At 35.4% G+C, this 25,395-nt stretch overlaps 1 protein-coding gene across 2 annotated transcripts in view; it reads left to right on the forward strand.

Moving 5' to 3' along the window:
• The window catches only part of Hprt1 (hypoxanthine phosphoribosyltransferase 1), a 40,870-nt gene extending 15,875 nt beyond the window's left edge, over nucleotides 1-24,995 (forward strand). Inside the window, exons 4-10 of one of the 2 annotated variants that reach the window (XM_071606297.1) lie at nucleotides 3,161-3,232; nucleotides 4,751-4,816; nucleotides 8,587-8,604; nucleotides 11,760-11,842; nucleotides 23,234-23,280; nucleotides 23,453-23,529; nucleotides 24,372-24,995. In XM_071606297.1, coding sequence (XP_071462398.1) covers nucleotides 3,161-3,232; nucleotides 4,751-4,816; nucleotides 8,587-8,604; nucleotides 11,760-11,842; nucleotides 23,234-23,280; nucleotides 23,453-23,529; nucleotides 24,372-24,419 — 411 coding nt within the window. In that variant the 3' untranslated portion in view covers nucleotides 24,420-24,995. The remainder of the gene's footprint in view (nucleotides 1-3,160; nucleotides 3,233-4,750; nucleotides 4,817-8,586; nucleotides 8,605-11,759; nucleotides 11,843-23,233; nucleotides 23,281-23,452; nucleotides 23,530-24,371) is intronic. The other variant, XM_027946998.2, reaches the window with a different exon arrangement.
• Nucleotides 24,996-25,395: the final 400 nt, after the last annotated feature.

The raw sequence follows: 25,395 nt of genomic DNA on the forward strand, positions 1-25,395 counted from the left end.
ACTTTTTTTTAATTATTCTTAAAAAAAAAAGTCTTGCTTTTTTTCAGGGGAAAGGGAAAAATAAGTAAGACTTTTTTTTTAAAGAATTTCTTTTTTAGTTGTAGATGAACGCAATACCTTTTATTTTGTTTATTTATTTATTTTTTATGTGGTGCTAAGGATCAAACCCAGTGCCTCACATATGCTAGGCGAACGTTCTACCACTGAGCCACAACCCCAGCCTCAAGACATTTTATGTTAATTTTAGCATAGAAAAAATCCATTATATTTTATGTGAAATTCTGTAAGATTTTCTACTAAACAGTAGAAATTAAGAAAGGTATTCAGATACTCTATTGATTGGAAGTAACATTTCCAACCTATTTAATAATTCAGCAGCTTGTCACAGAAGGTGTTCACATACCATAAAAAATAAAACAGACGACTTAATTTGATAAAACGATAAAATTAAAATGCTAAATTGTAGCATTAGTAATATTGATGTTAGTATGATTTTATATGCTGATCTTGACCAATTTGAAACAATGAATTAAAGGCTGCCTGATAAGTATTAATCCTAAAGAAATGCTTCATGAATTATTAAATATTCCCAGAATATAAAAATATCTATTAAAATGTCCACACATTATCTGTATTTTCTTTGAAATAAAAATTTAATTTTTCTAATTAATAAAATATTATTTTAAAGATCATACACTTTCTAATATTTTAAAGAATTTTTCTCTGTATAAACACACATTATTATAGTTCATGTACTTGTAGTTAGAATAGCTAGGTAGTATTTTATTTGCCTAGGGACTAGATGAGAAGTACCCTGGGATTCCAAATACCATATTTGATTAAATTAAAGTCAATGTTGGTTAAGACTTACTACTATTTTTTGTGCTTCTAAAAAATAAAACATTTCCAGTTACGCTTATGGTGCCATCAATTGTAATAATGTTGATTTTAGGGGTATTAAAATGTAAATGTGCATCTTAGGACAATGAAAAATAGTGCTATATATTTAATGGCCTTTTAAAAATATTTTTGTAGTTGTAGATGAACACAATATCTTTATTTATTTATTGTTATGTGGTGCTGAGGATTGAACCCAGTGCCTCACATGTGAGAGGCCGGCACTCTACCACTGAGCTACAGCCCCAGCCCTTGATGGCCTTTTTTGATCCTACGACTGTGGTATTAGAAAAATGAAACAATCCATAGTATGCAGATGTGTTTCTTCTACTTTGAGGTATTTCTGTGGTATTTTTTTACTAAAATAATTGAATAAAAATAATGACACCTTTAAAGGAAGAGCTTTGCAGGGCTGCTAGTGATTGAACCTTGGGCCTTGCATGTGCTAAGAATGTGCTGTACCACTGAGCTACATCCCTAGTCCCAAAACTGGAGTTCTTGTTGCTACCTTGAAGTTTTCAAAATTCCTAGGGATGGACAAACAGGAACAAAGTTCTTTCCTATTATCCTCATTTTTTTCATTCAGATGCCAAAATGACATAGGAAGACAGATGCTGGGGCTAGGTTTGTACCTTAGTAGTAGAGTGCTTGCCTAGCATGTGTGAGGCCCTGAATTCAATCCTCAGCACATAATAATAAATAAATAAATAAATAAATAAAATAAAGGTATTGTGTCCATCTACAACTAAAAAAAAAAAGTTTAAAAGAAAAGAAAGGCACTAAGGGTATTTGTAGACCTAAAGAGCTTCTGTGGGAATGAAGGTTAGGTAGTTGATGGTGGCATCCTGAGTTAAAGATAACTTGGACTTTGGCTGAGAGAAGTGACAAGAAAGGATGTTTAGGGTAGATAAAGCAACTTTGAAAGGCAGGGGCTCTCTCCTCACCCATCCCAGTCTTTTCATCTCAGACTTCACCATACTTAATGATGAGGCATTTGTGAGGCACCCAGTAAAGGGAGGCAGTGGGAAGCTTGTCAGGGAGGAAAGTTGGGGCAGTTCCCACGGCCAGCCACATGAGATAATTGATTCATGGATGCAGTTTGGTCACTTATACCCATTTTCCAGCAAGTGGACTGTACCGTTAGTCTTAAATAATTCTTTTTTATTAAACTATTTAAAGGGTAGCTATATTTTCATGAAAAAAAAAAGCCTCAGGAGAAACATAAGTTAAAAACCTTGGGTCCAACAGAAGTGTGGAGATTTGGATGTTATGGAACACTAGTGTTTTGCATACTTGGAATTCTGTTGTCTCTTGCCTTGTCATTGCAGTCTTTGGAGCGTGGGTATTTTTCTAGGACTCTGCACTATAGTTCTTGAATATTTACTCTCATCCTTTTCTCTCTAAAAAATAATCAATTGGAGTTGGACTGTAATACCACATTCCTACAGAAGATGGCAATATTTAACAAGTTTATAGTAGGAATTATTTAACATTATGGACTCTCATCTAAAGCTTCAATTTTTTCCCTTTTTTCCTATTAGTCAATTCTGTATGTTTGAAATGCTGTTTTTAAGTTAGTTAGAATAAGGGGTATCTGTAATTTCCCTAAGATGAGAGGTAAAACGCAAGGGTCTTTTGATATTGTAAAGTCATACATTTAGTTTACAACATGGAATAGTTATATGGTGGGTTTTTTGTTTTGTTTTGTTTTTGTTTTTTGATACCAGGGATTGAACCCAGGGGCATTTAATCACTGAGCTGTATAAGTCCCGGCACTTTTAATGTTTTATTTTGAGACGGGGTCTTGCTAAGTTGCTTAGGACCTCCCTAAGTTTCTGAGACTGGCTTTGAACATGCAACCCATCCTCCTGCTTAAGCCTCCTGAGTTGCTGGGATTATAGGCGTGTGCCACTGCACCTAGCATTATATGGTGTTTTATTTTTTATTTATATTTTCAGTGCTGAGGATGAAACCCATCACACATGCTAGGCAAGTGCTTGCTGCTCTACCATTGAGCTACACACCCCCAGCCCAACAGGGAGTAGATTTAAACAAAAATGGTTTCATAGGCAACACACTGGTCTACTACTCGGTCACTTTTGTTGTTGGTTGTGTGTGTGTGTGTGTGTGTGTGTGTGTTTTCTGTTAACAGACATGTTGGTTCTTTTTTCTTTTTAAACCAAGGATTGAATCCTGGGGCATTAACCACTTAGTCACATCCCCAACCCTTGTTATTATTATTATTTTTTTTATTTTGAGACAGATCTCAGTTGATGAGGCTGGCCTACAACTTGTGATCCTCCTGCCTCAGCTTCCAGAGTTGCTGGGATTACAGGTGTGGGCCACTATGCCTGTTGGTTCTCTTTAAGGAATAATTGTTACAGTGAACATCCTTGAATGTACCTTTGCATATTTGTTAATTTTTTTATTGTATCAATTTCTGGAAGTGTTGATTGCTGGGGTTTTGTTGTTGTTGTTTTTGTGGTGCTGGAGTTCTGACCCAGGACCTCACACATGCTAGGAAAGCACTCTACCACTGAGCCACATCCCAGCCCGCATGTTTACAATTTTAATAGGTAGTGCCATATCCTTTTCAAAAGAGGTTGCACAAATTTATACTCTCACAAATGACAAAACTGCTTGTTTCTCCTCAGCGTATCATCAGGCTTAATTTTGTGTGCATGGATGAGTAATTGAATCACATTCTTTTGGTATTTGTTTTTCGGGTATTTTCTATGCTCTGTTTTTTTTTTTTTTAATAAAGTATCTAATTGTGTTCACTCTTCATCTTCCTGTGGGTTCTTATTTTGGAGCCCAATATCTGTTACAGGTTTTTTTTTCAGTTTGGATACATGTCATGCCTAGGTTTTTACCTTTTCTAAGAATTTGAGAAGTTTTCCTACATTTACTTCCAGTCCACTTATGGCTTTGTTTTTTACATTTAGATTTTAATCCATCTGGAATTTATTTTTGTGAATGCTGTGAGGTAGGGACCATACTTTATTTTTTTCAAATGGATAAGTAGCTGCCCAAACACCATTTATTGAATAATTCATCTTTTCCTTACTGACTCGAAATACTATCTTTATCATATACTAAATCCTCATATATTTCTGGGTCTGTTTCTGGACTCTACTTTGTCCTTTGATCTCCTTGTCAATTACTGTGCTAGTACTGCACCATTTTAATTGCCATAGCTTTTTGGTATGGTTTGCTGTCTGATTGGGCAAGCCCGTAATCTTTTACCCAAGTTTTCTGTCTTGAATCCAGCACATCCACATTTGATTATTTCCACCAACTATATCCCCCCCTTTGAAACTCCTGAGAGCCTAAGCAGTATGCCTTAAAGGACTAAGACTTAGTTTCCCAGACAGTGCTGAAGATGACCTGGACCTGGTCTAGACTTTTCAGGACATATCCTTGGGTTTAGATGTAATAATAGACCAACCTTTACAACTTGCTTGACTCATGTGATGGTACAGGGCCAGAACCAGATACCTGTCATGCTAATAATTTCCCTTTGGTTCAGAAATGACCATAACTGATGATGGGTGGCTTCTGTAATACTGTCCCCTCAAAAATGGGTGTAGCCTATTTTTAGGATTCTTAGGACATCAAATCAGTAATGGCCAATTAGGACTTTTTAATTTTTACTAATCTCTACTTTAAAGTTACTTAGTCATTCATTTCTGGAAACTTAATTCTTATAATTCATATCATTTAGAATATCATAATGCTGTGGACATTACATAGCTGCATAGCTAACTTCTTAATCTTCTAGCTTCCATTTGATAATTTGAAGTCTATGCATACTTAAGATACACATATTCATATATGTTTGTTTTTAAACTAGAATGACCAGTCAACAGGGGACATAAAAGTAATTGGTGGAGATGATCTCTCAACTTTAACTGGAAAGGTATGTATCTTGAAGAGGAAGAACAGAGTATTTTATTCCAAAAGTCAGTTAATAACACTGTGCTTTCAATCATATATTGAGAGGCAATTTACATAATACAACTAAACAAGGGTTATTTAACCCTTGGAAGCAATCTAGGTTAATTATCTTTCCCTATATTGCCAAGTACTGTTCTTTACCTCTGTAGGAATCTAATTTGGAATCCTTCAGAAATTATAGATGGGAGTGCTGGAGTTATTAGCTCAGTGCTTGCTTAGCATGCTCAAATCCCTGGTTTCAATCCCCAGCACTGGGGGGAAAAACCCACAAGTGGGGAAACAACAGGTTATTTAAATTGTCTGTGTTCCAAAGATAGGTAGGTAGGGGTGAATCAAGGATTAAATGATATATGTTGAGCTTTTACAACAATTTCAAGTAAAAAGTACACTACATAGATTCAGACATAATTTAAAAGTTTTTTTAACTATTTTTTTTAATCATTGGCAGTACTAGTGATCAAGCCCAGGGCCTCATGTGTACTAGGCAAATGTTCTACCACTAAGCTTCTCCCAAGCCCTTTTTATTTTTCACTTTGAGACAGGGTCTTGCCTGTCAAGGCTGGCCTCAAACTTGCAGTCCTTTTGCCTCAGCTTCCCTACTAGCTGAGGTGTGTGAGGATTACAGCTCAAAGAGTTTTATTAATACATGAAAATTCTTTCAGATATTTTCCAGTATTGATTTTGCTGTCAATTGTCATTTGCCTCAAGGTATTTTTAAATTTCCCCTTTGATTTCTTTAATTCTTTTTATACATTGAAAAATTTTTTGAGTAATCCATGAAAAGTGATGGAATGCTGCTTTTTAAAAAGCTGCCAGTTATTGTTTGCTTATAAGACCTGTGCCAAATATAAAGACGTCAGTCCTGGAAAAGTTTCACAACAACCCAGTAAAGGAGATTTTATCCCCATTTTACATATAAGGAATTAAGGGATGGAGCCATAGTTTGAAGCAGTATGGAATTAGGAGACAGAAAAACTATCTCATAGTTCCAAAGTCACACAACCAGTGATAGAGCTTGAATTTTAATGCAAACACTTGAAGTTCTTTCCTTCCTCTGTCTTGTAGATCTTTTTTTTAAAATTATATTTATTTTTTTAGTTTTAGGTGGACACAATATCTTTATTTTACATTTATGTGGTGCTGAGGATCAAACCCAGTGCCTCATGCATGCTAGGCAAGCACTGTACCACTGAGCCACAATCCCAGTCCCTGTCTTGTAGATCTTAATGGTCACTGCTTATTTAACTGAATATCTGTAAGAAAACTTTAACATAACACACTTGTGTGAAATTCTGTGGTCCTGTATCAGGGTTATGCCAATCTATTGTTGTCCTCAGCATCTTTTGAAAACTTCAGAGGAGAAATTGTTATCTCTTGATGCTTTTTCTCTCCTTTTCATTCTGTATACAACTGCCAGACCTGTCTTCCTCCCCTTTTAGCATGCTTTGTCCTTATTTAAAAGCCATTTGAAACCCTTACTTCTCTAATCAGTTTTAGCACTGATTATAAAAGGTCTAGCCTTCAAGGCCTTCAGTGATTGAGTTTGACCTTGCCTTTTCCACTTAATGGGTATGTCCCACTATGTAGCTCTGTGATCTTAAATAGGTCTCTGTTTCTAAAATAACTTTTTGTGATAGTTGCAATAAAGCATATTTATTGTGGAAAAATCAAGAAATACAAATTGAGTGAAGTTATTTCTTGGTGGTGAGATAATGGGGTTATTTAAAACTTCTGCTTCATTTTAGCTCTTTTGGCAAAATTTATACAGTATACAGATACATATGTATATATTTTCCCCCTTTTCTCTAGTTAATGTTTGATGATATGGGCTCTGGGCCCTAAATATACCTTGTTCAAATCCTTCTCTTCCACTTGCCTATGTTTATAACTTTAAACAAGTCATTTGACTTATTAGCCTCATTATTTTCATTTATTAAGTAGGGATGAAGCTTTTGATGTAAAGTAAGCTCTTAATGTGGCAATTATCATTCTTTGTGAGAAATATTGGAATCATACTCTACTACAGATTTTATATTGGACAAATATTTAATCCCTTTGGACTTTGGCTTGTATAAACCATTTTAGAAAGTATGATTATGACTTAATCAAGTTGTAAAGTGACTTAGTGTTAGAACTAAGGGCTAGAATTCAGTTTCTCTGTTTTATAATTCCATGCTGTTTTTCAAACCGTGATTCTATCCCACTGTGCAAATCATTGCCACAGTGAGCCATAGTTACTGATGGGAATGTGTTTTCTTAAGCATCTACTGCTGCAGTACTGTATTTATTATTTCATTTAATCCTTATGAGTATACTGTGAAGGAAGTATTGTACCTTTCTGTAAAGAAGGATGTTAAAACTCAAAGTCATACAGCTGTTAGGTGGCAGAGCCATAGTTTGAATCAGGAAAAATCTAACTCCAATGTTTGTATTCCTTATACTACACTGGGATTCATTTGAACATAGCTTTTTTTTTTTTAAATTTATTTATTTATTTTAGTTCTCGGCGGACACAACATCTTTGTTGGTATGTGGTACTGAGGATCGAACCCGGGCCGCACGCATACCAGGCGAGCGCGCTACCGCTTGAGCCACATCCCCAGCCCCTGAACATAGCTTTTAAATATATTTTTCCTACCCGTTGAACACGCTAGGAAATAGGCTGCAGTTGTCTCCACTAGCTGCTCCACTGAGGATGGATCAGAGAGTGAGAGAAGTAGTGTGAATTGCCAAGTTACAGGCTAGCCTTACTTCATTCTGTGCTTGGACCTATTCAGGCTTGTGAAAGATATTGTCTGCAATGGTAAACTTCTTTGAGATATAGAAATGTTGAAGCTTTACTTGGTTATAATTTTAATACCTAGAGCAGTGATTCTCTAATCTTTTGTTTGCATCTCCCATCAAGGTAAAGTTAAAAAAAAAAAGTTCTAATTTTTCATGTAACACAGTGGATGTTGTATGCCCTTCCTTGGTAATCACTAGTTTAGAAAAGAATATAGAACATTAAAATTCTGATGCTATAATTGTGTGACAGAGTACAATGACAATGACAAATAAAATGGTGTGGGTATTCTTTGGTCGATGATTATAAACATTATGTGTAATGTTTCCTCGTTTCTATAAGAACAGATAGAATGTGTCTCTGCTTTGGGAAATGATCATTAGATGGTATGTTCTCTTAGGGACTCTTCCAGCTATAAAATTCTGAGACGTAGAAAGTAGAGTGAAGGTTTATAGTGGGAGGAAGTATTGATATCTTTTTTAGTGTAGTCCAAAAATATGGATACATCCACATTAGTATAAGTGTAATAGGAAAATGAATTCTAAATTATATTCTATATGGTAAGTTAAACACACGATTTTGGAGTTTTTGTACAAATTACAGGTCCTAGAATATTAGTATCAGAAGACAAATAAGAAGTCAACTAGTTCAAGTTTCTCATTTTACATTTGGGAAACAGACCTAGAGAAATTTCATGTCTTGCCCAAGACCTTGCATTAAGTAAGGAAAGGATTTTATAAAAATGAACACTTGGGTCAAATTTTATTTATAAAAAATTCAGTGTTAAGGACTTCCACATTTCAATAGATGGCCAAATGGTTTCTGGAAGGGCTTGATACAGTCATTAAAAACAAGAATTTGGATAATTTCCTAAGAGTTTGTTGTCATATAATTTCACTTACTATTGGAAATACTGATTCACTATACTGATTTTTCTTTTTTTCTTCTAGAATGTCTTGATTGTTGAAGTAAGTTTTACATTGATTTTTAATATAGTGTTTATGATTTTCTAAGTTATTGTGTATCATCCTAAAGGTAAGTCAGGGAAAGAAATTCCTCTTTATTAGTTTTAATGGTGGGCTTGTGTTTTGTAAAGACTAACTGAATTTTTACTGGTAATGGAAAAAACAGTATATTTTCTCTTTTTGTTGTGAATTTTTTTCTTTGTAAACATGTTACAAGTATACATACAGACACATACACGTACATACATATTAACTTTAGTGTCTTGCTTAAATTTCCTCTTAAGCAAAATTTTGAATGTACAAAAGAATATTTGTAATTTATATTCTATTTTCCATTTGAATGTAATAATAGCCAAATTTATCCATTGTTTACATTGCCAGGCACTATTCTGTATGCTAAAGAAATAAGCATAGAGAGCTTAAGTAGTTTCCTAAGGTTACCAGTAATAAATGAAATTTCATATCATCACTTTCCAAAGCATAATCCCTAGACCAAAAGCATCAGCCAGGAACCTACTGAATCAAAACTTTTGTGATGAGGCCCAGCAGGCTATGCTTTAACAAGTCTTCAGGTGATTCTGTTTTGCATGCTAAGCTTTAAGAACCTTACCTTCTCATTAAGGCCTTCCCTGGCCATCATGTATAAAAATCTCATGTTTCCACCCCCTCAATTTATTATCCTTCAGTACTTTTCCCCCTGATCACTTATCACTGTTTAACAGCTTGTATTTACACCTCTTTATTTTTTATCTCTGGTCTCCCTATTCAGATCTTTCTGCCTTACTGAATTCTACAAACTTCTAATGTGGCAAACCACTTGATTACAAATAATCATGCCTCATACTCAGAGCCTGTTCACCCTTTCTTTAGTCTTTAGACTGAATTCTTTTTGTAGCCTCAATATACATAATCAACCTAATTCTCCAATATCTTCCTTTCATTTTCTCTGGACTTGGCATCATTTCCTGGAGCCTTTACCACCATTTTTCTGCCCTTGTTTTTTATTTTTAAATAACTGTTTATGAATTTTTTTATTTGACCACAAAGAAATTCAGTCTCCTTAGCTATCATTTCCCATTGTCCCCACAACCATCCCCTAGCAATTTGATGAACTACTTTCTGTCTTGAAGATTGGCATATCCTGGGTATTTTAAATATAAATGAACTCTCACAGTATATGCCTTTTGTTTCTGGGTTCTTTCACTGAGCTCAGTGCTTTCAAGGTTCATCCATGTTGTGGGATGTCAGTAGTCAATTTGTTTTCATTGCTGGATAGTATTCAGTTGCATACAGGTACTACATTTTCTTTATCCATTCATCATTGATAGGCATTTACATTGTTTGCACGGTTTGTTCCTTATTTCTTACACCTCAGATTTTTCTTCTTCCCTTAAAATTTTTATTTATTCTCTTCCTTCTTATGCCATCTTTAAATCCTTAAAACCCAGCTCAAAAATTACCTCCACAAATCCTTCTTTGACACTTTTTCCCTCCTCATTGCATTGGGCCCTTTTGCTTTTAATTATGAAATATTTTGAACTCAGAAAAGTGTATGTTCAAAACCCATGCATGTACCACAAAAGATTTATAAAAGAAATTATACGTAATACACCTGAAGTCCCATTTCTTCACTTTCCCTTCATTTCCAGAGGTATGATAACTGGAAATGTTGATAAATATTCTCGTGCATATATTCATATACTTCCCAAGTACAGATTATCTGGGTCCTCTGCTCAGTGTCTCATCAGGTTGAATCAAGGTATCTGTCTCACCTGTGGCTCATGCTCTTCCAAGTTCATTTAGGTTGTTGACAGAATTTAGTTTCTTTTAATTGTAGAACTGAGGGACCATTTTTCTTTTCTGAGCTACATCCCCAGCCCTTTTTATTTTTATTTTGAGATAGGGTCTCACTAAGTTGCTTTGGGCCTTGCTACGTTGCTGAGGCTGGCCTCAAACTTGCAATCCTCCTGCCTTACCTCCCAAGTCACTGGTATTACAGGTGTATGCCACTACTCCCAGCAAAAATGTTCTACTTTTTTTGTTTTTTTTTAGACATATATGACAGTATAGTGTATTTTGACATATTATACACACATGAAGTATAACTTATTCTAATTAGGATCCCATTCTTGTGCTTGTACGTAATGTGGAGTGTCAGTGGTGGTATATTCATATATGAACATAAGAACGATAGGTCCAATTCATTCTGTCTTTCCTATTCCCATCCTTCTTCCCTTCCCTTCATTCCCCTTTGTCTAATCCAATGAACTTTTATTCTTCCCTCTCCATTTATTGTGTGTTAGCATCCTTAATATCAGAGAGAACAAAAAAAAATCTTCTAGTTGTGATAAATACCTAAAATTCACTTTAACACAAAGTCATTCTGTATAGTAAAACCTTATTAATTTGAATACCTTTAAAGATGGTACATACAATGTTTCTCAAAGTGGAACTAACTGTATCAGAAAATTGGGGAAAAAATTCCTATCTTGAATTTATGAAGAAAAATTTATAATGTCTTTTATAAAGAATGACAGCATCATAACTTTCTAATGAAGCATATGTGTATATATTATATTTGCTGTCACTGATCTCTTTATCATGCCTAGAGAATCCAATATTGGGGAATGATATTCCACTACTTTCTGAAGGCCATATGATTCACAGTTTCTAGATTATCCTAGTGTGTAAATTTTGGTGAGACTTATTGCACTGAAGAAAATGTTTTCTCTGATATAAGGAGGCTGATTCATAGTGGGATAGGGAGAGGGGAACATGGGAGGAATAGACGAACTCTAGGTAGAGTAGAGGGGTTGGAGGGGAATGGAAGGGGCATGGGGTTAGAAATGATGGTGGAATGTGATAGGGATCATTATCCAAAGTACATGTATGAAGATATGAATTGGTGTCAACATACTTTGTATACAACCGGAGATATGAAAAATTTGTGCTCTATATGTGTAATATGAATTGTGATGCATTCCTCTGTCATATATAAATAAATAAATAAATAATTTTAAAACAAGAAAAGATGGCATTATACTATGGGGAAGTACCAGAACATTAAGGTTCTGGTATTTGGTGTTTGAACAGTGACTTTAAATTTTAAACTATCCTGGTCTTATTTGCCATTTAAATATCTTTTCTTTGTTTAAAAGGATATAATTGACACTGGCAAAACAATGCAAACTTTGCTGTCCTTGGTCAAGCAGTATAATCCAAAGATGGTTAAGGTTGCAAGGTATGTATGACATTTTGATAAGTATTTTTTCTTCATTTGGAGGATTGATTACTTCTTTGTCAGGGTAAATGTTCTCAGCTGTCATTTTCTCTTCAAAATGTAACATAATCCCAAATGAGACTCAGAAAATAGCCTTTTTAAATAGTTTTGTTTTGTGTTAATAAAGCCCTTCATTATGGTTACCTTCTTGCCTAATACAGTTATCCCTCAGTATTCATAGGGATTAAATCCAGGACCTCCAATAACAAAGTCCACATAAGTCCCTTATATAAAATGGCATAGTATATGCATGGTACCTATGCACATCCTTCCGTATACTTTAAAGCATCTCTATGGAAAGACCCTTCATGTCCATGGGTAGGCAGAATTAATATTGTTAAAATGACCATACTGCCAAAAGCAATGTACAGATTCAGTGCAATCCCAATCAAAATTCCAATGTCATTCTTCACAGAACTAGAAAAAAAACAGACTTAAAATTCATTTAGAAGAATAAAAGACTCAGAATAGCCAAAGCAATTGTAAGCCCAAAAAAGCAGTGCTGAAGACATCACAATGCCTGACATCAAATTATACTACAGAATTATAAAACAAAAACATCATGGTATTGGCATTAAAAGCAGACTCATAGACCAGTGTTAGAAAATAGAAGACACAGAGACAAACCCACATTATTTAGTCATGTGATCCTTAACAAAGGTGCCAAAAACATACATTGGGAAAAAAGACATCCTTTTTAAGAAATGGTGCTAGGAAAACTGGTTATCCATATAGAATGAAGCTAGACCCTTAATTCTCACCCTGCACAAAAATCATCTCAAAATGGATCAAAGATCTAGGAATTAAACTAGAAACTATGTAACTCTTAGAAGAAAACAAGGTTAACACTCCAGCATATAGGCATAGGGAATGACATTCTCAATAGGACTCCTGAGGCTCAGGAAATACTGCCAAGAGCTAATAAATTGGATTGCATCAAATTTAAAAATTTCTGCACAGCAAAGGAAACAGTTAGGAATGTGAAGAAAGAATCTGAAGAATGGGAGAAAATCTTTGATAGATACTCTTCTGATAAAAGATTAATATCTAGAATACATAAAGAATGCAAAAAACTTTACACCAGCCAGGTACAGTAATGGACATCTATAATCCCAGCGACTAGGGAAGCTGAGACAGAAGGATCACAAGCTCAAAGCCAGCCTCAGCAACGTTGTGAGACCCTGTCTCAAATTAAAAAAAAAAAAATTAAAAGGGCTAGGGATATTGCTCAGTGGTTAAGCACCCCTGCATTCAATCCTTAGTACCAAAACAAAACAAAACCCAAAACTTTATACCAAAAAACCAAATAATGTAATTAATAAATGGGAAAATGAATTGAAAATATATGAAAAAATGTTCAACATCATTAGCAATTAGGAAACTATAAATCAAAACAACACTGAGATTTCATTGCACATCAGTCCGAATGACAGTCATCAAGAATACAAATAATAAATGCTAGAGAGGATGTGGAGAAAAAGGAACACATTTACACTGTTGGTTGCAACCACTATGAAAATCAGTATGGAGGTTCCTCAAAAGACTAGGCATGGCCAGCAGCTCAGGAGGCTGAGACAGGGGGATCATGAGTTCAAATCCAGCCTCAGCAACTTAGCAAGGCTGTAAGCAACTCGATGAGACCCTGTCTCTAAATAAAACACAAAATAGGGCTGGGGATGTGGCTTAGTGGTTAAGTGCCTTTGGGTTCAATCCCTGGTACCCCCCCCCCCCAAAAAAAAAAAGACTAGGCATGGAACTACCATATGACTCTGCTCTGCCACTCTTTACTATTTATCCTAAAGAATTAAAGTCAGCATGCCATAGAGGATAACTGTGTACCCATGTTTATTGCAGTACAATTCACAATAGCCAAGTTATGGAACCAGCCTAGGTTCCCATCAATGGATGAATGGATAAAGAAAATGTGATACACACACACACACACACACACACACAATGGAGTTTTATTCAGCCATAAAGAAAAATGAAATTTTTATTTGTAGGAAAATGGATGGAACTAGAGATCATTATGTTTGGCGAAATAAGTCAAACTCAGAAAGTCAAGGGTAGTATATTTTCTCATATGTGGAAGCTAAAGAAGAAAATGGAAAAGTAGGTGTGGGTCTTATAAAAATCAAAGGGAGATTAATAGAGGAAAGGGCTGGGTGCACGGTCAGGGATGTGAGGGAAGTGCTGGGGAGTGATATTGGCAAGATTATATTGTGTGCATGTACAAACATGTAACAACAATCCCATTGTGGACAATTATAATGCATGAATGAAAAATGGAAAAAATAAAAATAATAAAGCATTTCTAGGTTATTTGTAATACCAAATACAAAGTAAATACTACATAAATAGTTGTTTCGCTGCATTGTATAGGGGATATTGATGGGTTAAATCCGTATATTTAATACAGATGCAATTTTTTCAATTTTTTTGCTTTTGTTGCATTATAATTGTACATAATAGTTGGGCTCATTTTGACATAATCATACATGCGTGGAATTTAATTTACTCCATTTCAGTCTCTGGTGCACCCCCTTTCCCTCCCCTCCACCCTCTCCCCGTTCCCTTTCTACTCTATTGGTGTACCTTCCATATATATATATATTTTTTTTTTTTAATTGGTGCTTTATAAATATACTTAAAGGTGGAATTCACTATTATATTTATACATGCAGATAGTGTAATTTTGTCAAATTCATTCTGCATTTTCTCACCTTTCTCATCTTTCCTCTCTCCCCCTCAATCTCCTACTCTGTTAATCTTCCCTCTGTCTTTATAATATTCAACACACACACACACACCCCACTTATTTTGCTCTAGCTTCCGCATATGACTGAGAACATTCAATCCTTGATTTTCTGAGTCTGGCGTATTTCACTTAGCATGACATTCTTCAGTTCCATGCATTGCCGCAGTCCAGCTGGCTGCAGCAAAATAACGGGGGGGGGGGGGGGGGTGACGAAGGGTGACGAATAACTTGTGTACGTTGATACAGCAGGAGTGGGACCCGTTTATTGCAGGACAACAGAGGTATTTATACATTCCACACAGCTTATCTAATTAACATAAACTAGATACAGCAGTCAACCAATCAGGAATCTCCACCCTTAATGGCTCACTTTTGTTACTTCTCAAACCACTCCCTCTGGCATTTTGCCAGGCACCATCCAGACTTGTTTACGAACTCTAACATTCCCCTGGCAAAATGCCAGGTGTTATTTTGGCTTGTTTACAGACTCTAACAATGCATTTACTGACAGATGTCATAATTTCATTCTTCTTTATGAAGCAAAGAATTTCATTCTTCTTTATGAGTAAAACTCCATTGTGTATATAGACCACATATTCTTAATCCATTCATTTATTGACAGGCACATGGGCTGTTTCCATTTTTAGTTATTGCAAGTTGCACTGCTGTAAACATTGCAGGCTGTGTCACTATGGTATGCTGATTTTAGCTCTTTTGGATAAATACTAAGGAGTGGAATAGCTGGGTCATAGAATCATTCCATTCCTAGTTTTTTGAGGAATCTCTATACTGTTTCCACAGTGGTTGTATTAATTTGCAGTCACACCAACAATGTATGAGCATACCTTTCCCTCTACATCCTTGCCAGCATTTATTAATTATATCCTTGATGATTGCCATTCTGACTGGGGTGAGATGAAATATCTTTAATTTTGATTTTCGCTTCCCTGACTGCAGAGATGTTGAACATTTTTTCATGTATTTGTTGCCCATTTGTGGTTTTTTTTCTTCTGAGAAATTTGTTTAGTTTTTATTTTTGTTTATTTTTTGCCCATTTATTAATTGGGTTATTTGGGTTTTTTGACATCATGTTTTTTTGAGTTCTTTATATATTCTGGATTTTAATTCCCTGTCAGAAATGTGGCTAGAAAAGATTTGATTTATAGTATTATTTTTTTCAGACATATCTTTATTGATTTTATGTTTGGATGATCTGTTTATTGGTGATAGGGATGTGTTGAAATCACCCAGTATTATTGTATTGGTGTCTATCTGGGATTTAATGTCAAGAAGCATTTTTTTTTATGTAATTAGATGCATTGACATTTGGGGCATAAATAATTTTCAGCCTATGAATTCCTTTGCCTATGAGATGAATCTCTTGAAATGGCATATAGTTGGGTCTTGTTTTTTAATCCATTCTGCCAATCTGTGTCTTTTAATTGGGAACTTGAGACCATTTACATTCTGTGTTATTATGGTTAAATAATCATTACTTCTTGGCATTTTGATTAGTTTGCTATAAGCATTTTATTGTTTTGATTTTCATTTAGTTAGATGAATAACACTAGAAGAACAACTATTTGGGAGCTTTGTGGATTGTTTTTGGGTTCCTCTGTGGGTCCTATATCATTAAGTTTTCTTTATAGTGCTGGCTTAGAGGTTATGAATTCTTTTAGTTTATCCTTATTATGGAATTTTTTAATTTCTGCATCAATCTGAAAGAGCTTTTCTGGATATAGCAATATTAGCTGGCAATTGTTTTCTTTTAGAGCTAGGAATATCTCATTCCATGCCCTCCTTGATTTTAGGGTCTGAGTTGACAAGTTAGAAGTGAGCCTTGTTGGTTTGCCTCTGAATGTGACTTGATTCTTTTTTTACAGCTTTTAATATGTCCTTTTTTTCTATGTTAGGCATTTTGATGATATATATGTCTTTTTGGATCTTATATATTGTGGTCCTATATGTCTCTTGTATATGGATGTCTTATTTCTAAGGTGGGGGAATTTTTCTGCTACTATCTCATTGAAGAGGTTCTTTTTTATTTTTTTTAGTTTTAGGTTGACACGATATCTTTATTTTATATTTATGTGGTGCTGAGGATCGAACCCAGTGCCTTATGCCTACTAGGCGAGCACTCTACCATTGAGCCACAACCCCAGCCCCTTGAAGAGGTTCTTAATGCCTTTAGCCATGTTCTCTTCTGTCCCAGTGATTCAGGTTAATCTCTTGGTGTTGTCCCAGAGTCATATGATCTTTTTTTTTTCTTTATTGAATATGAAGTATTCAAGTTCATACACTCTTTTAGATCTGAAGTTCAGTTTTTGAGGCTTGAAGTTCTATGCAACCTATAGTGTTAGTGATATTATCAAGTGAATTTTTAAATTGATTTCATTATGTCTTTAATTTCCAGAAGTTCTGATTGGTTTCTTCTCAGTATCTCTGTTTCTTTATTAAAATGATTTTTTTAAATATATTTTTTTAGTTTTAGGTGGACACGATATCTTTATTTTTATGTGGTGCTGAGGATCGAACCCGGTACCTCATGCATGCTAGGCAAACACTGTACCACTGAGCCACAACCCCAGCCCTCAAAATGATTTTTCATCTCCTGTATTTGCTCTCTTAATTCATTCCTTAGATCTTTTAGTTCATTGAACATTTTAACAATTAATATTTTTTCAACTTTCTCTGCAGTTTCATCCACTTCTCTTTCAGTGGGTTCATTTTTGGGGGGACTGTGAATTTGTGGGGGGGGTTGCCTATTTCCTCATATTTTCACAGGTCTTGGAGTTGCACATCGGGTGTGTTGGATTACTATTTCTCTTATATGTGTGTCCTTTGGTTGTTATCTCTTTTTTTGGTCTAGAGACTTCTCTCTCTCTTTTTATTTTTTCTGTATGAGTAGATGTCCAGGAGTAGGAATGAGATCCCCTTCTATTGTATTTGGGATCTGATTGTTGGTTTAGGATTTTTCTTTCCCCTATTCTATATGTTGAAGTATTGTTGAGGCTTGAGTGGGGCTAGCTTGTCTACAGAGTGAGGTTTGCTGTTATTGGCTGAGTTGTAAGTGTTGCTCATCAACAGGATCTCTACTCTGTGGGCATGAAGTATCCCAATCACTTTTCAACTCTCAGAGCAAGGGGGACCAAGGACTAGCAATAATGTTAACAAATGATGTATAGCTTTAAAATAAATGTCCAGTGTCTACTTTGAGATCTGTAACACTAATTACCATCTGTTGAGAAATGGTAGAGTCAGCATTTAACATTTACACCAACAATGAACAGCCATGAATTAGGTCAGATATTAACCAACAGGTGTCTCCTATGTCATACATTGTGTTAATAATAACAACAACAGGAATAAGGCAGAAATTATAAACTACATAATTCTATCAGATAATGGAATTGCAGTTCTTTTAGTGAAAAGAAAATATGGTAGGAAATTTAGAGAAATGTTTGAAATATTTAAAAATGAGCAGAGGAGAAGTAGAAGGTAGGTAGCAGATGATGGCTATAAAGATGGAGAAGTAAAAAACTAACTAAAAGTAATAAACTAAAGAGAGGAAAGGGGATCGGGAAAATTTATTAATGGGGGAAATGAGTGAAGAAGAGCTAATAAGGAACAAAACCCAAGTATACAAACAAACAAGTAAAAGATTAAAACAAACCCATGTAAAATTTTACCCAACCAAAGTCAAATCAAGGCTAAGTAATTAATGGATGAAAAAGGAAATTGTATGAATATACATATATATATTCAAACCTATCTGTGTAGTGATAACACACACACACACACACACACACATATATGTATGGTGATAACACACAAACATAAACACACAGAATGGAAAAAAGTAAAAGAATAGAAAAGTAATTTTTTTTAAAATAGGATAAAATAAAATTTAAAATTAGAAAAAAAAAGCAGAAAAGGGGGGAATAGGAAAAGAATTCTTATTGAGAAAAGAAAAGGATTTCCACTGAGGTGGTCAAAACTTATGGTGAGGATGGATATATTTTTCTTATGCTAATGTGCAATATTTAAATTTAGTTTTGGAGACTAACCCTTAGGTCTAGGACAGTGTGAAGTCTCGCATCTTTGTGTTTCTCCCCAGGCTGCCAGCTGTTTTTGCTAGGTTCCAAAGCTGGTTGTAGTAGCTCTCAGCATCCTATTCCCTTAGAAGATAGGGGATAGACTGGAGAGTGCTTAAAACTGTGTATTCCCATAGTGAGGCTGGTATAGAGTTCTAAATTGGAAATTCCAGTAGCTAGAGATTCATCTTGACCTACCCTTGGAACTCTGTTGGTAGGTATTTGAGATTTGGTTCACACCCACCTCTTGCTGGGCAAATGCCTATCTCGGCTGCACCATCTGGGTCTCAGCCCTCCCAGAATTTCCACTTCTAGCTTGAGTGGCTTCAGAATTTCCACTTTTACCTTGACTGGCTTCAGATATTTCATCCCCATGGTTGTGATTTACCCAGGGTCAGACCTGGAATACAGACTTGTTTGACTGCCATCTTTCCAGATGTTCCAGATGTTCTAGCAAGAAGGGGAGTTTTCCTCAGTATCCCCAGCCTGTATTGTCCTAGGCACAGATCTCTGCACCTATTTCAGTCATGCCGGTCCAGATACAATATGACCCTCACAGTGGGTGTCTTCTGGGTCAGGCTGTCAACTTCCTCTATGAATTCCCAATCTCCAGCCTCTACTTGATACCACACAGCCAGTCAAAAATGCTGCCACGGCACCGATTCCAGCTGGACTATGGGGACCTTAGCTAACTGACTTTTTTAAAAAATATTTATTTATTTATTTACTTTGGTGGACACAATATCTTTATTCTTGTTTTTATGTGGTGTTGAGGATTGAACCAGGGCCCCGCACATGCCAGGCGAGTGCACTACCGCTTGAGCCACATCCCCAGCCCGCTAACTGACTTTTAATTATTTTTCAAAATATCTTTCCCCACCATCTCTAGATTAGTTAAGGTTAGCTTTCTATTCCATGGTTCCTCAAGCCCATTTTGTTTGCTATATTATTTTCTCTCTGCTCTATTCCCCTTCCCATCTGCAGTGAGCTGGCATGTCTCTAATGTATAGTTCTTATATTTTGTTCAAAGTTTCCAACTTTTGTATTTCTATGATTATTTTGCTATCCAGTGTTGATTTTCAGTGAATTTCCTTAGGTAAAGAGCAATCTTCCTACCATTTAAATCTTGTGCTGAGGAACTCCTGGGAAATGCATACTTCCTCTAACCTGCCATCTACCCTCCTATTTTTTTTTTTTGGAAACCATAGATATGTAGGGCTGTTTGTATTATTAACATTTGGTTTTTCAACATGCTAATTGTATCAACTTGTCCTGAGTAGCAAGGTAGAAATTTTGTGGCCTCCTTGCAAAATTGAGACCAAGAATCCCAAAGAGTAGTGAGGAAGTAGTAGGAAGGAGTGGGCCCTGGAGATCTGGAACTTCTAAAATTGAGTGATATATGCTGCATCTTGTTTTGGAGTCCACATTGAAATTTTACAGTTCCTGCTTCATTTTTCTAAGCCAGCATCACTTCTTGGCCATATCCATGCTATTTTCTTTCGCTTTTATGATTCTCTGTCTATCCCTACTTTATAGTTTCCGTCCTCCAACAACTCTGAGGTAACATTGCTTCTACTTTATATATAAGGAGACTGAGGTGTAAGGATTTGCCCAAGGATACAGCTAGTATTCTATAGAGGTGAGATTCAAACTCAGGGCTGGCACAATTAATGCTCTTACTACCTTAAATTGTACAGTTTGTTGTTTTGTTTTGCGGTACTGGGGATTGAACATAGGGACGTTCTATATTGAGCTGCATTTCAATGCCTTTATTTTTTATTTTGAGACAGAGTCTTCTTAGGTTGCTAAGGCTAGCCTCAAACTTGTGATTCTCCTGCCTTAGGCTCTTACCAAATCCAGCCACTTAAGTTTTTATTAGAAGTAACATCTCTTGTTTGTTTTTTTTGTTGTTGTTTTTTTTTTTTTTTTTTTGCAGCAGCAGCAGCGTGGGGGTGATGTTGGTGGTGTTTAGGATGAAACCCAGGACCTTACACATACCAGGCAAATGCTCTACTACTGAGCCACATCCCCAGCCCATTTTGGTTTTTTTTCTTAACTTATACAATTACATTTTTCATTTTTAAATCTTTAACCAATATGTAATTTTTGTGATGGGTTCAGCTAGTGATCTTTTATCTCTTTTTTCCTGAATGATATAACTTGTTTTTATAAACCTGTTTTGAAAGATCAACATATCTGTTGAGTGTCTGAATCAGAATATGCCTACTAATGAGTCATATGCCAGCAGTTTATCTTTAGAGGTTTTCTAATTGCTTGCACAAGCATATGTTAGTGAATTTTTGCGTTGCTGGAGATGTTATGTGCTCAAAGAATACTTAGATCATAGGTGGCCCACATCAGTGTTTCTCAGCTTTTTTCTCTAATCCCTCTCCTACCAGGAGATTTTATTATCACAGATATTTTATGTATCTGTTTAAGTTTTATATGCATATCTACTTTATGTAAAATGAGTAAGTATAAAGCTTATTCTTTTTATTCAGTGCAGGGGTAAGAATGACTAATTTGTTTAACCTTAATTAGAAAGTAAAAAGCAGTTACCTGATAAGGAACATAATCTAACATGTCCAGTCTGGAAAATAGTTTGGCAGTTTCTTTAAAAACTAAACATGTAAGTACCATAAGAACCTAAGGGGGCTAGTGAGCATTTATCCCAGGAAAATGAAAATCTATGTGCACTTAAAAACCTGTACATGAATGCTCATAGTGGCAGCATCTGTGATAGGTAAATCATTAAAATGAAAGGTAAATGGTTAAACAAAGTTGTAATGCACCCATACCATCATACTCAGCAATAAAAAGAAATCAACTATTGATACACAGAGTAACTAGATGAGCCCCAAAGAATTATGCCAATAAAAGCCAGTACCAAAGTTGCATATTATGATTCCACTTATACAACTTTCTTGAAATGACAAAATTATAGGAATGGAGAACAGATTAGTGATTGTCAGGCATTAAGGAGTACAAGAAGGAACCTTGTGTTACCTTGATTTTGGTAACAATTACATGAATCCACACATGTGATAAAATTGCCTTAAAATTATATACAAATGGTGCCTGTAGACCTGTGAAATCTGGACAGAGTCAGTTTGCTCACCAGTATCCATGTCCTTGTTGTAATAATCTACTGTAGTTAAAAAAGATGTCAGCAATAGAAGAAACTGAATCAAGGATACTAGGGATCACCCTTGTGTATTTTTTTGCAACTTCCTCTGAAGATAAAAAATTTGGAAAAGCAATTAACATTTAACTTTATATTTGCTGAGTCATTTCAAGTATGGCTTATTTTTGTAAATTGTATCAAATCATATATACAGGTTAGCAATTTCTATAAATACCTAATAATAATAGCAGTGTAATCAAATATTTTTTTTTAAAAAATCACTTCAAATTGTTATGTTTCCAGCAAGATTCAAACAATTAAAATTTTAATTACTTAAAAAATTTACTTTTCCAGGTGTGGTGGCACATGTCTATAATCCCAGCAACTCAGGAGGCTGAGGCAAGAGGATCATAAATTCAAAGCCAGCCTTAGCAACTTAGTGAGACCCTACTTCAAAATAAAAAATAAAAAGGAATAGTGACATAGCTTAATGGTAAAGTGCCTCTGGTTTTAATCCCCAGTACCACCCCCCCAAAAAAAAATTTACTTCTAAGATGGGTGTGACTCTCAGCTACTTGGGAGACTGAGGCAAGAGGATGGGGATTTCCAGACCAGCCTGGGCAACTAAGTGAGAACTTGTCTCAAAAATTAATTAATTAATTAATTAGCTTCTACACTGATGGTATATAGCTCAGTGGTAGAATGCATTCTTAGCATGAGCAAGGCCCTGGGTTCAATCCACCACACTGTCTTCTCCCTGCCCAGAATTGGTTCCTTTAGCATGCTAGTTATTTTTGGCCTAAAGTTCCTCTTTGTAAGCCAAATATTTTTTTTTGCGGGGGGTGGGGGGTACCGGGAATTGAACCCAGGGGTGCTTAACCACTGAGCCATGTCTACAGCCATTTTATGTTTTATTTTGAAACAGAGTCTTGCTAAATTGCTTAGGGCCTTGCTAAATTGCTGACACTGGCTTTGAACTCACTATCCTTCTGTCTTAGCCTCTTGATATGCTGGGATTATAGGCATGTGCCACTGCATCTGGCTCTCCTAAACCCTTTACATTGTGGAGATTATATTTCCAAGAACTCTGGACCCAGAGCCCTTTTCATCTTTGCTTATTGACATTCCCCACACATTTGTCCTCCTGATTAGCTGTCCTTCACTGGACACATGAGCAGTTAGGATGCAACTCTCAGAACTGCCTATGAGGTGCCAGGTGGACAGCTCCATTTTATAGTCTTTTTTTATATATATGTTAAAACTAACATGGTATGCTAAATGCAAATTAAACACTATTTAGGAACATTGATGTCCTCTTTTGTAGTGCCCTTTTATAGTGTTTCCATATGCCACATGTCACACTTTGTATTTAACAGCTTGCTGGTGAAAAGAACCTCTAGAAGTGTTGGATATCGACCTGACTGTAAGTGGATTACTTTTTTATCAAACATTTAGCTATCTTTAACCTAAAAAAATTGTACATGTAGTGACTTAGAGTTGCTTTAGAGAAAATTTTTAGACAAGGAACATTTGCAAGCATTAAATTTGAAAGTGATATTTTCTGTACCTAAATGATGAATTATGATTCTTTTTAGTTGTTGGATTTGAAATTCCAGACAAATTTGTTGTTGGATATGCCCTTGACTATAATGAATACTTCAGGGACTTGAATGTAAGTAATGCTTTTTTTTTCCTCACTCTCATTTTTCAAAACCCACATAAAAATTTAGGAAAGAGAAGAATTGTTTTCTCCTTCCAGCACCTTGTAATTTGAACAGACTGATGGTTCCCATTAGTCACATAAAGCTGTAGTCAAGTACAGACATCCTTCAAACTGGAACTTGGCCAGGCTAGGGTGACACTTCTTGCTGGCTGAAATAGTTGAACAGCTTTAATATACAATAACTGTCTCATTATTATTTCAGATGATAAATGTAGTTATAAATAAGAAATAAATGTTCAAGTTTAAGTCTTTTAATTCACTCTCCTTCATATACCCGCCTCCACCTCTGGAGGCAGGTGTCCCATGGGTCTGTTTATGAACGTGATTGAGAAAGATTTAGGAAGACTGCACCAAGGACACTATCTTGAGCAGGTTTTTATATATATATATACCTTTATTTCACTCATTTATTTTTTTACGTGGTGCTGAGGATCGAACCCAGGCTCCCGTGTGTGCGAGATGAGCGCTCTTACCACTGAGCCACAACCCCAGCCCCAATGAGCAGGTTTTTTATTTCATCTTTTTTTCACCACTTGCCCTAGCCCCTAGATCAATAGATCAATATACCTATAATTCCATGCTTTGTTTTTCAGTTACATATTAAGATGAAAAAATAAATCAAACTAAGGGGACAGACTACTGCTTTGTCTCCAAAAGACACTCTTCCTAAGTTACTGGCCTAACATACAATAGTACTACCTTTGTTTGTTTACTAAGAACCCAGCATGCTTTTCTTGCCTTTCATTTCAGAATACTTTTCTAATGTGAAGTTCTGAATTTTTATTTTATAGCATGTGTGTGTCATTAGTGAAACTGGGAAAGCAAAATACAAAGCCTAAGATGAGAGTTCAAGTTGGGTCCAGAAACATCGGGAGTCCCATTGACATCACTAGTAAAATCATCAAATGTTCTAGTTCTGTGGCCATCTGCTTAGTAAAGCTCTTTGCATGAACCTTCTATGAATTTTATCTGTTTTGTATTTTAGAAATGTCGGTTGCTGCATTCCTGAACTTTTAATTTGCACTATGGACTTAGAGACTATCAGTTGATGGATTGTTGTTTAACTTGTGAATGAAAAAATCTCTTAAACTACACCACTATTAAATGAGAATATTGAAATTGTATCTGTAAGAAACATTGAAAGAGAAGATATATTAGTTTTTTAATTGGTATTTTAATTTTTATATATTCAGGAAAGAACAGAAGTGATTGAATATTGTTAATTATACTACCATATGTATATTAGAAAAGTAAGAAGCAGTTTTCACATCAATGACAGCATCTAAGAGGCTTTGTTCAGTCGAATAAACCTGTTTCAGTAGTGTTGACTATATCTTCCCGCCTGTTCAGATTATTTCTGGTGAATCTTTGTCAACAGTTCCTTTTAAATGCAAATAAACGAATTTAAAAATGTACCACTTTTTAATTTTTCAAGGACTGTCTTTAAGATAACCTATACATACCTATCTTTTCTCTGTAGATTAACTTAGTATAGTTTCTATTAGTCACCTTTTTAAGTTTTAGTAGCTAGTTTAATGGTTATCTTTCCCAAACAGCAAGTACTGATTGATTATGATGGAATGGGTTGGTGGAGCTAGCAGAGTTCCTACCTCCTTCAGAGACTAAATTTCAGACACATTTGACTCTGCCAACAGAACATGCCTTTCTCTTGGAATTCTGAAGTTGTTCAGACTGTGATCTCAGCCACATCTCAACAGATTGTTTTTAGACATGTCCTGTTATAACCTAATCATATACCTAATCATAATCATTGACTAGAGAACAACAACAACAAAATCTCCTTTGTTTTCTGGG

Source organism: Marmota flaviventris, chromosome X, assembly GCF_047511675.1.
Source record: "Marmota flaviventris isolate mMarFla1 chromosome X, mMarFla1.hap1, whole genome shotgun sequence".
Lineage (NCBI taxonomy): Eukaryota > Metazoa > Chordata > Mammalia > Rodentia > Sciuridae > Marmota > Marmota flaviventris.